Source organism: Anolis carolinensis, chromosome 3 (assembly GCF_035594765.1).
Source record: "Anolis carolinensis isolate JA03-04 chromosome 3, rAnoCar3.1.pri, whole genome shotgun sequence".
Classification (NCBI taxonomy): Eukaryota; Metazoa; Chordata; class Lepidosauria; order Squamata; family Dactyloidae; genus Anolis; species Anolis carolinensis.
In genome coordinates, this window is record NC_085843.1 from 187,509,692 (window position 1) to 187,523,575 (window position 13,884).

The 13,884-nt window shown below is 39.8% G+C and overlaps 1 protein-coding gene across 1 annotated transcript in view; it reads left to right on the forward strand.

The window, feature by feature from the left end:
* The first annotated feature begins 461 nt into the window (after nt 1-461).
* pkd2l1 (polycystin 2 like 1, transient receptor potential cation channel) overlaps nt 462-13,884 on the forward strand; it is a 44,091-nt gene continuing 30,668 nt past the window's right edge. The window contains exon 1 of the mRNA XM_062975906.1: nt 462-1,195. Within this exon, the coding sequence (XP_062831976.1) occupies nt 892-1,195 (304 nt within the window). The 5' untranslated portion in view covers nt 462-891. The remainder of the gene's footprint in view (nt 1,196-13,884) is intronic.

Here is a 13,884-nt window from a genome sequence, read left to right on the forward strand (position 1 = left end):
GTTTAATAGGCTTTTCCTTAATCCCTCCTTATTATCAAACATTTTCCCTTATCCAACGCTTTTATTTTTCAGTGATTGGGGGGTTTTTTTGGGGGGGGGGGCAAAATTCTGTTCGCCTACACTTGAAAAATACCTAGGGCTGGCTCTGTCTATGGCAGACATCCTCTGAGAATGCCTGCCATAGATATGGGCAAAACATCAAGAGAGTATGCTTCTGGAACATGGACACATCCCAGAAAATTCACAACAACCCAGTACCAGAGTCTGTTATAAATGTTGGATGTGATGCCTGCTTTGAATGATATAATAAACTGCCAGTTATAATGTGAGCAAATATTGCTTCTTAATCAGAGTGTGTGTGTGTTCGTGTTATATTGAATGTAGAGATCTGAAGGGACAAGTCCAAATATTGGAAACAAATTTAAACTTTGATATACAGATCTCAAATGCTCTTCTGATATTTAAAACCTCATGTATTTAAAACCTAAGCCACAGTTTTTTGGGATATGCCAGGCACTACTCACCGCTGCCTGCAACCCAAAGTATGTCAATATCCTGCCTCTTCTTTTCCTCCCTCCTTAGAAGCCAACCATAGGAACCAATACCCAGGCAGTCTTCTGTCTTCTCTCGCCATGCTTTTATCTGCAGGGAGGAAGAGATCCTCCCCTGGGTGTAACTGCGTGCTGTGAAGAATAGGACTTACAGCTGCCTCCAACAATGGCCAGTGCCTCCATTCTCTAGCTGCCACCCAGTGAATTGGTATAAAAGAGTCCACTGAGCGGAGTACAGAGTAAACTCATCTGGTTCCTGTTGCTGACCTGACTGCTTTACAAGCCCTTTGAACAGCATCCTTTGCAACAAGACAAAAAATAAACTTCTGCTTATATAGTCATGGGCTCTTTCCACCGAAGCAACAGAGCTGAGAGCCATTTCCAAGCTCGAGAAGAACACGAACTGGACACTCTGGGGAAGAACGCATGGGACAATCCTGTGTATAATGGCTCACCTTCCTCTTCACTGAAAATCAGAACTATCTACAACCCCAAATCAATCCTAGAAAACCCCTATGAGAATATTGAGAAACTGACTGACTCTCCAGCCTACCAAAAAGAAAACAAGCCAACTGAGGAAGTGAAGAAGAAGGAGAAGAAGCCTTTCCCTGGAATCTGTTTCTTTATCTTCAAAGGCATTCGAGGTAACTGGGTGGGATGAGGTGAAGCAGAGTTTGGAAATTTAGAAGAAGGCCATCAGCTTGTGGCAGCTTCGTATCCAGACAAGGGGAAGCAAGAAAGTAAAAATTTTACAGCAATTACTATAGAAATATGGCTTGTTGTTTAGGGAAGTGGTTGTTGTCCAGTACTTGGCTGCACTGTGTCATCAAGTCAGGAATGGAGTTGGGAAGTGGGAGCCTGATCTATCCCCCCCCCCCCAAATGATCTATTACACTTTTACATTTAATGAGTCTGAGCTCAAATCCACAACCCTCCAAATATTTGAACAATGCCAACGTATTGATTGATTGATTGATTGATTGATTTATCTTATTTATACCCCACCTTTCTCTACCCCAAGGGGAACTCAAGGTGGCTTACAAATGGCACTTATACAGTGCCTTAAGGCATACAACTTAAGCTTGAGATAAATATTTATTTATCTTAATTTTCCTGAACTCAGAGAGATGTAATTATATGGATGCTCATTTCAAAGTACTGTATATACTCGACTGTAAGCCGACCCGAATATAAGCCGAGCCACACAAAAAACTGGGAAAACATTGACTCCAGTATAAGCCGAGAGTGGTAAATTTCAGAAATAAAAATAGATACCAATAAAATTACATTAATTGAGGCATCAGTAGGTTAAATGTTTTTGAATATTTACATAAAGCTCAAATTTAAGATAAGACTGTCCAACTCTGATCAAATCATTATTCTCATCTTCTTCAATGTCAATGTGCTTATGTATCCTTTTAATAATAATAATAGAGTAAAATAATACATGTAATAATAATAAATACAGGAAAATAATACAAGTAATAATAAATAGAGTAAAATAATAAATGCAATAATAATAAGATCAGAGTGAAATAATAAATGTATTCATAATAATAATAAAAATAGAGTAAAATAAATGTAATAGTAGCAACAATAATAGAGAAAAATAGTAAATGTAATAATACCAATAATAATAGAAAAAATAATAAATGTACCATATATTCTCGAGTATAAGCTGACCCAAATATAAGCCAACCAGGACCCTCACCCGAGTATAAGCCGAGGGGGGCTTTTTCAGACTTAAAAAAAAGGGCTGAAAAACTAGGCTTATACTCGAGTATATACAGTAAGTCCCACTGTGCTTAGTAGAATGCCAAAGGATCTTATAGTCACTTAGAAACTAACTTAAAGAATGAATAATAATAATAATAATAATAATAATAATAATAATAATAATAATAATAACTTTATTTTTGTATGCAGCCTCCATCTCCCCATTGGGGACTCAGAGCGGCTCACATGGGGCCAAGCCCAACACATCATATAACATCATAAAATGAGCAGTTAAGACAAACATAAAGGGGTTTTTATAGTTCTGAATGCATTTCAGTATTGTTTATGTTTGAATTTGCAATTTCTTTAATTGTTTTATTTGCATATTTATACTCTTCTTCTGGTTTCAGTATTGTTTTTAAATAGAATTGTTTCTAATATTTTGCAAGATGCTTTGAGTCCCATTATTGAGAAAAATTATTATAACAACAACAACAACATAAGCTTTTGTAAACATCCTCAGGTGCAAGAAATATACTTGGTGGAGTTTGTATCTATCTAGACCTGTATAACTGGGTTTTATTAGTAAGTGCCAGGACTTTATTGGTTTGACTGTCACAGGTAGATAAGCTGGGGAAAAGCATACATTCTCAGCCAACCTTGGCTGTTGATATAAACTTGAGATAAAATGTTTTTTGGAAAGTTTTGTGATGATTTAAGAATGAATACCTTGTTACAATGTCTTTTGGAATGATAGAATCATAGATAATAGAGTTGAAAAAGACCATACGGTTATCTAGACCTGCGTGGTCCAACCCGCGGGCCGTGGGCCGCATGCAGCCCACCAATTCATTTTTGTTGGCCCTTGCCCTTCTTGCTGGAAACATATTTAAATGTAACATTTGGGGGGAAAATTGTTTACCCTTCTTACTGCTTTACATTTTTAAGAATTCATATTCTTTCTAGAATATCTCTGGCCCTCATATTCCTATACTAAACTTTGATCGGCCCTTGGGTAACTAAAGGTTGGACCACACTGATTTATACCAATCCCCTTCCATGCAGGAAAAGCACGATCATAGAAAAAAAGAGTATTACAAAGATTTCAGCAATCATGTGATAGAACATTAGGTTGTATGGGGCAGCATTTTAAATACTGTATATACTCGAAGATAAGCCGAATTTAGGTCAAGGTCAAGCCAGCAGCGGAGCCTGGGGGCCACAGTATGTTTTCTTTTCTTCTCTCCTCTGCTTCTCCTCCCAGGCTGGTTATCTTATTATTTTTTTGAGAGAGAGAGACAGAGACAAGAAGCGAATGTTTTCAAAAGCGAAAGGAGAGTGTGAGACAAACCCTTGCAAGCCAGATTTCATGGGTAGAAGGGGAAGAAAAAAAGATATTCTTGCAAATTTGCACGATTCATTACTATTACTATTACTATTACTATTACTACTACTACTACTACTACTATTGTAAGAATATTTGAGTCCAAAGGAAGGGAAGGAGGGAAAAGAGAGCAACAGAAGGTGTGTATTTCTTTTTATTCCTAAGGAAACAAAAATGAAGTGGGCTTTTTTGGGAGGGGGAGAGAAGTTTTAAAAAGCCTTTTCTGGCTACTTTTAGAGTTTGAAAAAGGGAGAAAGAAAAGAGGTGGGAAAGGGTAGGAGAAAAGAGGACAAAGTTGTTTTTAGGGGGGCTTTGCTTGCATTTCTTCCTTGGGTAAATGCATGCCCCAAAGCTTCTAAATATTTATATAGATGTTCCCCCTACAAATACATTAATATATGAATTTTCCCCTCATATGTTTACAGGTCTTTGCAAATCCGATGTAAATATAGATAACTAGAGATTTCCATGTACCTGTATATCTGTTCCTATATGTATACATTAATTTTATATATTTTTATATGAATTTTACCCTCACATGTTTGCAAGTATAGAGGGAAAATGTGCGCGCATGCGCACACACACACACACAGATGTCTAGATAGATATAAACATTGATAAATAGGGTTTGCAAATATTGCAGGAGGAAAACGCACATAGAGAGGGGATTTGCAAAGGTTTCAAGGCGAAATACACATGTGAAATTAGTATATATAATGATAGATCTATATCTAGCTCTGCATTGTTTATGTAGGCATTATATGTTTGCCTGTTACTATGTTGGAAGCTGGTCTGAGTCCCCAGGGGGAGATAGATAGGGCAGGGTACAAATGAAGCTGTTGTTGATGATGATGATAAAGTTATTGTTGCTTTTCCACTTATAGAGTTAGTTTACTGTTTTTCTTTGAAATACAGTAAATATTCAAAACATTTAACCCACTGATCCCTCAATTAATGTAATTTTATTGGTATCTAATTTTATTTTTGAAATTTACCAGTAGCTGCTGCATTTCCCACCCTCAGCTTATACTCGAGTCAATAAGTTTTCCTATTTTTTGTGGTAAAATTAGGTGCCTCAGCTTATATTCGGGTCGGCTTATACTCGAGTATATACGGTACTAAATGGAAGAAATTTGGTACTATACAGGATCTGACGTATTGGAGGATTAGACCTCTGGCTTGGTGAACAAGAAACACGCACATTTGCATTTTGTTTCCTCCTTATCAAATATGGCAAGACTCCCTTCCTTGAGCTGTCTAAGGTGATGTATTTTACTCACATTTTTAGGGCATAGAATTAATACAATCATAGAATTGGGTCACATCCTATCCAACCCCCTGCCATTCACCTGCTCTCTATGTGTTACCTTGTGGTGTGTTGCCCTTCTTGCTGAAGTATTGAACAGTCTCCAGTGTTCACCAATCTATGAACCTTCATCACCAAGTGGTTCTGAGGAGAGGGAAGCCACTTTGAGTCTCCTTTGTGAGAGAAGAGGTGGGATACTAATATAAATAAATAAAGTGTTATGATAGATAGATGATAGATAGATAGATAGATAGATAGATAGATAGATAGATAGATAGACTATAAATAAAGTGTTATTATTAATTTTATTATGACACAGCAAACAAGATAGATATGCTGGATTTCATATCACAAAATCACAAGTCGAACACTTCCCAAGTGTCTAGGACTGTGTGGTGTATTTTCGGATGATGCGCGCAGATCCCAGCAGGGTGGCCTTTTGCTGTTGGCAGATCGTAATTTTGTCAATGTCTATTGTTTCCAAATGCCGGCTGAGATCTTTTGGCATGGCACCGAGTGTGCCGATCACCACCGGGACCACCTGCACTGGTTTCTGCCAGAGTCTTTGAAGTTCAATCTTGAGGTCCTGATAGCGGCTGAGTTTTTCCTGTTGTTTTTCGTCAATGCGACTGTCACCTGGGATGGCAACATCAATGATCCAAACCTTTTTCTTTTCCACAACTGTGATGTCTGGTGTGTTGTGTTCCAGAACTTTGTCAGTCTGGATTCGGAAGTCCCACAGTATCTTTGCATATTCATTTTCCAATACTTTTGCAGGTTTGTGATCCCACCAGTTCTTTGCTGCTGGAAGGTGGTACTTGAGGCATCAGTTCCAATGAATCATTTGGGCCACATAGTTGTGCCTCTGTTTGTAGTCTTGTCTGTGCAATTTTCTTACAGCAGCTGAGGAGATGATCAATGGTTTCGTCGGTTTCCTTGCACAGTCTGCATTTTGGGTCATCAGCTGATTTTTCAATCTTGGCCTTAATTGCATTTGGCTTGCTCCTGGGCTGCAAGGATCAGGCCTTCTGTCTCCTTCTTCAGGGTCCCATTCATGAGCCAGAGCCAGGTCTTCTCCTTATCAGCTTTTCCTTCAATTTTGTCAAGGAACTTTCCATGCAATGTTTTGTTGTGCCAGCTGTCAGCTCTAGTTTGTAGTGTGGTTTTCTTGTACTGGTTTTTTGTCTGCTGTGCTTTGAGAAGTATTATTATTATTATTATTATTATTATTATTATTATTATTATTATTAATACCAACCATATAAACTACATAGATATACTGGAAGGAAAGGTAAGAAATATATGTAAATACATAATGAAAATGTATCAGCTTTAACACTCTGCTGGTTCCTATCACATCTCTTCTTGTATTGCAGGCTATTTTGCAACATAAAGAGACAGATAATGGGGACAAAGGAACAGAATTGTTTTGCAGTTGCTAGGCAATTATAATGCATATTCCCAGACTGTGTACTTTTTCACATTTGCTGAATCTGACAAAACCAGGTGTCGCGTGAATCTAAGTAGATGGGGATTATCCCCAAAAGATATGGAAGGTAGATCTCTCAGAAGTGTTGGCAAACTCCCAAATGTCCTGGAAATGAGTTGGGGAAAGGGAGCTGAAAACCAAGAAGGAAGAGGGATCTTGTTGATTAGACAACTGTTTCTGAAACTGTGGGTACCAACCCCAAATGGGGTCCCCATAGCTCAGTATTGGGGTCACGAAAGATTTGCCAACAATAAAAGGTTTCCCAGCTCCACATATTTGCATGAATCTGTTAGCAACCATGTGCAGTGTTTACAGTGGACTCTGCAGAAAATGCTTCACTTGTAATAATACACTTTATTTATATTCCACTTTATCTCCCAGAGGGACTCAGAGCAGATTACAGAATACACACACAGGGCAAACATTCAATGCCTTTTACACAGTGAACAACAAAATACAATACACAGACAAACGTAAAGGTCTTCCTCCTTTTCATCTCCGGCATCTGGAGGCAATGCTCAACTCCGGCCATGGGGAGGTGCTCTTCTTCCATTTTTCCATGCTGAAGAATCTGTTACCTGTAGACATTCATTGCCAGCATGTCTGCATATCTGCATGGGGTGTTATTTTACCTTCCTGCCAAGGCAGTACCTATTGATCTACTCGCATTGCATGCTTTTGAACTGCTAGGTGAGTAGAAGCTAGGGCTGACAGTCAGGAGCTCACCCCAACTTGTGACTTTGAACTGTTGTACTCCGCAACAAGTAAAATCAGCCTTTTTAGCAAAGCTGATTTAATGTGGCTTGTTGTGAAAACTAGGATTGGTAAGAATCATAGAATCATAGCATTGGAAGAGACCTCATGGGCCATCCAGTCCAACCCCCTGCCAAGAAGCAGGAAACCACATTCAAAGCACTCCCAACAGATGGCCATCCAGCCTCTGCTAAAAGCCTCCAAAGAGAAAGTTTCAGTGGCGACACCTTTTCCCCATGGTAACTCTTCCTGGAGTGAACTTCCCTTCCGAGGGGCAAATTTATCTCACTTTCTGTTGTCTCACCCCCGTTTTTAACTTTGAGACATTTGTAAGTCGGATGTTTGTAACTCTGGGACTGCCTGCACTTGTTTATAGCCACTTACAATCACCCCTTCACTTTTATAGAGGTTAGGAGAATAACTGCTCCACAACAAAAGTGGAAAAAAGATATCTCCAGTAGCAGGGAATGGGAAACCACCCTGCCCTCCCAGTGTGGTGGACAAGAGGAGCCAACCGTGCACCACACACTGCTTTACTTACTCTGCAGAAGCTGACTCCTTTTCCTGCATAGTTGCAGTCTCTCTTTCACCTGGCAGAACAGAAACTCATGGCATACACACCTCCTGAGTATGGGGTTGCCATGTGAATGTTCTAATGGTAGCCCTAGCTTCAGGAGGCAGCAGCATTTTAAAGTCAAGAATAATCAAAACCGTGAGTGTAAAACCCATAAAAATAGAGGGCCGACTGTGCCCTCTATTGAGAATAAATAAATATACTTTGTATATTTGTTGCCAGTTCTCCCATGCTCACCGCCCTCAAGTGCCCTGAACAGAACTAGCTGGTATTGCATAGCAACAAAGTCTTGTAGGTGGGCATAAGAAGCGAAGTATAAAATAAAGATATATTATATTTTCACATGAGATTAGAAATTAAAAACAAAGATAGACACTAAAATAAGAAAAAAAAATAATTTGATACAAATAGGTAAAGGTTTCCCCTGACGTTAAGTCCAGTCATGTCTGACTCTGGGAGTTGGTGCTCATCTCCATTTCTAAGCCAAAGAGCCAGCATTGTCCGTAGACACCTCCATAGTCATGTGGCCGGCATGACTTCATGGAACGCAGTTTAAATTGTTCTTCTTCTTATTATTATTATTATTAAAATATTAATAATAACACTTTATTTATAGTAGATACCTCCAAGGTCATGTGGCCGGCATGACTGCATGGAGCGCCGTTACCTTCCCGCCTATTGATCTACTCACATTAGCATGTTTTCGAACTGCTGGGTTGGCAGGAGCTGGAGCTAACAGTGGCTGCTCACGCCACTCCCGGGGTTTGAACCTGGGACCTTTCGGTCTCCAGCTAAGTGCTTTAACGCACTTCACCACCGGGGTTCCTAACAGTAGCAACAAGTAAAAAAGCTTTACTTGGAACTTTGAAAGTTACATTTGAAATTAAATAGTTAACTTGTTACAGACCTTCCACTAATGATTTCCTATTATTAATGCTGTAATAGTGCAGGTAGACCTCAAAACTCAAGTGAAAAATAAGTAGAGCCCACATGCCTAGGAGCCAGTCCAGACAAGGCAGGCAAGGGAGGAAGACTAATGTGGGGGTGCCATTTGACTGCTTCTTGTACACTGGGCACCTAAATGGAAAAGAGTAAACAAATGGCATAAGACAAATATAATGTGTTTGTTACAGTTTTGTAATAATCCTACCACTTTAAGGGGATGCGAGGACACAAAGTTTTGGACCCACGTTGAAGAACCAGAAAGAGCTCTATGGCATCACTGAACATTAGTCAAGCTTTTAGCCTTCCTGTGCTGTTCAAATTTGAGTGCTTTCGATTAGGGTGTGGAGCCATATCCATCTCTGAGCTTTGAATGTGGGAGTCCTTAGGACTGAACCACTTGAGATGATATGAAAGGAACAGAAAACCAGTTGGCTATTGATGTGGGCACACCTACTCAGCTTTCAAGTAGAAATTAAAGTTTAAGTGGGAACAACAGCAACAACAAGCCATAAGAAGTGTTTCAGCCCTTTTATGGTATCATGTAGCTCATCAGCAGTGAACTGATCAAAGAAATGAGCAATTTTCAAAAGGAACCCAATCCATGAAGTTATTTGTCTCAGCGTGAAATGCAGATTCATAGCATCACAAAGTGCAAAGAAGCATTCGGACATCAAGTCCAATTCCCTACTCAATGCAGGATCTTCACCTAAGCATCGCTAGCAGGTAGCCATCTAGCATCTTTTTGAATATGCCCAGGGAAAGAGACCCAACCACTTTTCTTTGCAATTGGCTCCATAGCTGAACCACTATGATTGTTAAGAAGTTACTTCAAATGCCAAGTATCCACTCTTGTATTTTCTGGAGCATCTATGTAGATCAGTTGTCATGTCAGAGATGACGTTCTTTGTGTTTGTACTCAGTAACTTACAATTAGATTGGATGGCCTGCAGGTGATATACTGTTCAATAGAATATATTGAATCAATTTATGATGAATTACTCTTATTAGGTTGCTCACATATAACTTCATCACACGGGTCTTTGCAAACGTCCTAGGATGCTTGCAGCATACTTCATCCACGGAGCCCCACACAACCCATCACATGATGCACATTCACTTCAGCCAGGACTCCTTAGATAAACTGTGCCACATGTTGGGCAATCATCCTGGACTACTCAAGTCCAAATGTAGTTAGATAGATGATAGAGTTAGATTGAGGGAATCCTTTCCCTGTTTCCAAAGCATGCCTAGACAGGCTTTACTGTGTTTCACTCTATCCTGTTTACATCACATCCCTTACTTTGAAGTTAGTAGAAATGTGAATCTTTAGGGACACTAACTTCCCATTGGTCAGAATGTCTTTTATGGCCCCAATAAACTGGACCATGCGGTTGGAACCATTTTGGTTCTCTCTTCTCCCTTTGTTCTTCAAGCTAACAAGCAGCATCCTGCCATCTCTCCTGGCAAGATGTAACTATGTATATGTTTGTTATTTTTCCTTTCTTATTTTTCCTTAGAAACCAATCTATACTAATCTAGACAGCTCCCCAAGCCTTTCTATCTACAATGGAGTTCTTTTTACCTAAATAAATACTTTTTGAACTTTTATTGAGACTCTGCAGTCCATTGCAATCCTAAAAAGGCTTCTCTTGCTCGCCAGTGTAAGTAACTGTTGCATTTGAAAGCTTTGCTTTTGCTACTCTGCTGATTTTGGTGGAATCTCCCCCAGAGAGGGTTAAATTGAGTCTAACCGCTCAGAGATTACCACAACACCACAAACATCCTAAGATGCTTGGCCCAAACACGGGAAGCTTTGTGTGTTCTATAGACAGCGATGGGGCCAGTGCGGGATGAAGTTGTGTTGTGATGCTTCCCCACGTATGATGTAGAAGCATCACTGCAGGTGATCGGAGTGCGGGGTAACAGGATTGCCCTGCTCCCCCGTGGATTTGCCACAGGGGCTAGCAAAACCCCACGGATCCAACAGTAAGTGTAATGAAGTCATTACACCACTCCTTCTGTTTATATTTTGGCCGTTTCTAAGTTGGCTACAACATTGGACCAGTGAAGGTGTTCTATTTTTGGGTTTAGTCTTGTATATACATTCTTGCTTTCCTCTCAAAATCTGCAAAACACCAAACATGCAAGACAATTCTCTGTGTATTTCCATGTAGCATCTGGTTTCTATTCTCACTCTGCTCCCTTCTTTCCCTAATAGTTAAACTGCCCTGACTTTATTTTTATGCTCTACATCAGGGGTCCTCAAACTTTTAAAGCAGAGGGCCGGTCCACAATCCTTCAGACTGTTGAGGGGCCGAATTATCATTTGAAAAAAAAATCCAACAAATTCCTATGCACACTGCAAATGTCTTATTTGTAATGCAAAACAACAACAACAATAACAACAACAATCAAAGAACAATACAATATTTAAAAATGAAAACAATTTTAACCAACATAAGCCTATCAGCCTTCTAGCCAATGAGATAGTCAAGTTAATTAGGATTGTTGTTGTTGTGTGCCTTCAAGTCATATCAGACTTTGGGCAAGCCTAGGTCAAAAATTATTTATTTATTCATTTACTACATTTATTTACTACATTTATATCCCGCCTTTCTCACCCCGAAGGGGACTCGGAGCAGCTGTATGTACATACAATATATTATATTATTAGCATAGCACAATATTAGCATTATATATCATCATATTGAACTATACCACTATACTGTCATATTATATGTAATATATAACATATAATTAATATTATTATATGGTATTATTAGTATTATATTGTATAACATAATATTATTATCAATATTATATGTATATACAATATATTATATTATTAAAACTGATATAAAAATATTATATTATAAAACTGAGGGCGCAGGGGCCAGGTAAATGACCTTGGAGGGCCGCATCCAGCCCCCGGGCCTTAGTTTGGGGACCCCTGCTCTACATGCTCAGTCCAGCTCCCACAGTTTTGCTTTCTGCTAGCCTCAAAGCTATAGTGGGAGTAGAAACTGTCTTTAAATCAAGGAACCTCTCCTGCGTCATCTATTTTTATCCCTGGAAGACAGGCACGCTTAAGAACAGTATGGATATCATGGATTTTCTTGCCAAGAGGGGGTTTGCCTTTGTTTCCTCTAAATGTGTGAGAATGTGACTTACACAAAATCATCCAGTTTATTTCCATACGTGAGCAGGGATTTGAATCCTAATGTGCAGTCCAATGCACTACTCAAACTGCTACATCACACTGACTCTACAGCAGGTCTTACTATATCACACAGAACATTTCCTGAAGGTCTTGCAATCTAATATAATACAATATAATATAATACTTGCAAACCAAGTAAAAACAGCCAGGATACAACGTGCAGGTTGTATGTAAAACAACTGATCTGTGCACATGCTTCAGAAATGACAAATCTTTGACAGGACTTTGAGGCACTCCACTCAAGATGTTATTCCATTTGAGTACTTTGAGCACGACGTTCCAAACAAATATGGAAGTATCTGACAGTGTTTACATCTATTCCACACTTTGATCAAAGTATTATGGGGGACCTTCTTCTCCAGGGGGACAGTGTTTACCCTTCTCCTGTCCTCTGGCACCTCACTTGTTCTTCAAAATGTCTCAAAACTAATGACATGTGTTTCAGCGAGTATATCTTTCACTAACTGTGGGAAAAATAAGGTTGAACACTGTGAAAGCCATCCACAGAATAGCTATCAGCCTCCTCCCAGTAGACTCAAATCAAGGAAAAGCTTCATGAGAACCACCACTCCTCTTAACGTTCCCCCAGCAACAGAAAGAGTATCCCTCTGGGCAGCTAAACCAGGCAATTCCAACTGAATGCCCTCCCTCCCCCCACGAGGGTCTGCCTACAGGGACAAATCAAGAATGGGCAACTTGGAAGTTCCCGGACAGACTCAGAAGTGGAGCGGGCAAATCAAAAGACAACCCAGCAAAATGGCACTACCTAAAAGAATTCTCCACCTTGTGCAACTGTGGAGCAGAACAGGCAACTCTGCATCTGTATGATTGTCCGCAATGTCCTGCCTCATGTACAAAGGAAGAATTGTTTGAGGCTACAGACAATGCGGTCGCTGTTGCCCATTTTTGGTCAAAAGATATTTATCCACTTGTGCCTCTTCTATTTTTATCAGTTTTATACTAATTTGTGCAATGCTTTTGATATGAAATAAATAAATTAAAAGTGAGTATATCAGCCAGCTCCTTCAATACCCTGGTGTTAAGTGATTTCATCTACTTCAAGGCCCAGTGTGTCAGCTCCTAACGGACTGAATGAGACACAGACAAGTTGAAGACAAAATCAGAAGCATTTATTTCACCTTGGCCAAAGTGGATGTCAGCAGAGTTTATGCTCTAAAGACTGACATAACTCAAGCAAACAGATAGAAATATTCTAGGACCTTGACAGTTTGAAACAAAGGACTTCTGCTGCTTTGAGTGTTGACTGGTCCAGGTGTGGCAGGTTAGGATCTGCAGGCTGGTTGGCTGGGATGTGTTATCTGTTGTTGTTGTTGCTTAGTCTCCAGGTTTGGAGGGGAAATTAATTGGGTTTATTTGGAGGTTTTTGTCTGTTTATTGATCCACTCAGAAGAAGGGTATGGGTGTGAAAGAATGCAGATGGGCTACAGTTAATGGGTTTAAATGGGTTTGATGTTTCTGTCGATGAAATGGGTGCCAGTTAGGTAGACAAAAGAGTGCTCAGGGTGTTGGCAAATTCAGTGGAAACCCCAAGGAGGGGGTCTACTCTAGCAATAGATGTAAGGAAATCTTCCCAGGAATAACATCAAATAGTGTCAAGAAAAACCCTGTTGCTCTTCCTAAGCCTATTATGTGTTCTGGGTATTTTCTCTGGGCATTATGAGTGGATTATATTAGTTGATATTTAGACATTCCCTGAGTTGTGGGGTGTATGTAGTGCTTTTGCAACAATCTAGATGGGTTCAATGAAGGGTAGCTTGAAACTAGGGGAAAGGTTATCACTGGCTCTCCATTGGTTCCTATAGAGCAGGTATCCCCAAACTGCGGGCCACTACCCGTTTTGCCCTCCAACTCCCAGAAGACCTGGCCAGCTTGTTCAATGAACAGGAATTCTGGGAGTTGGAAACTCAAACACCTGAAAGGCTGCA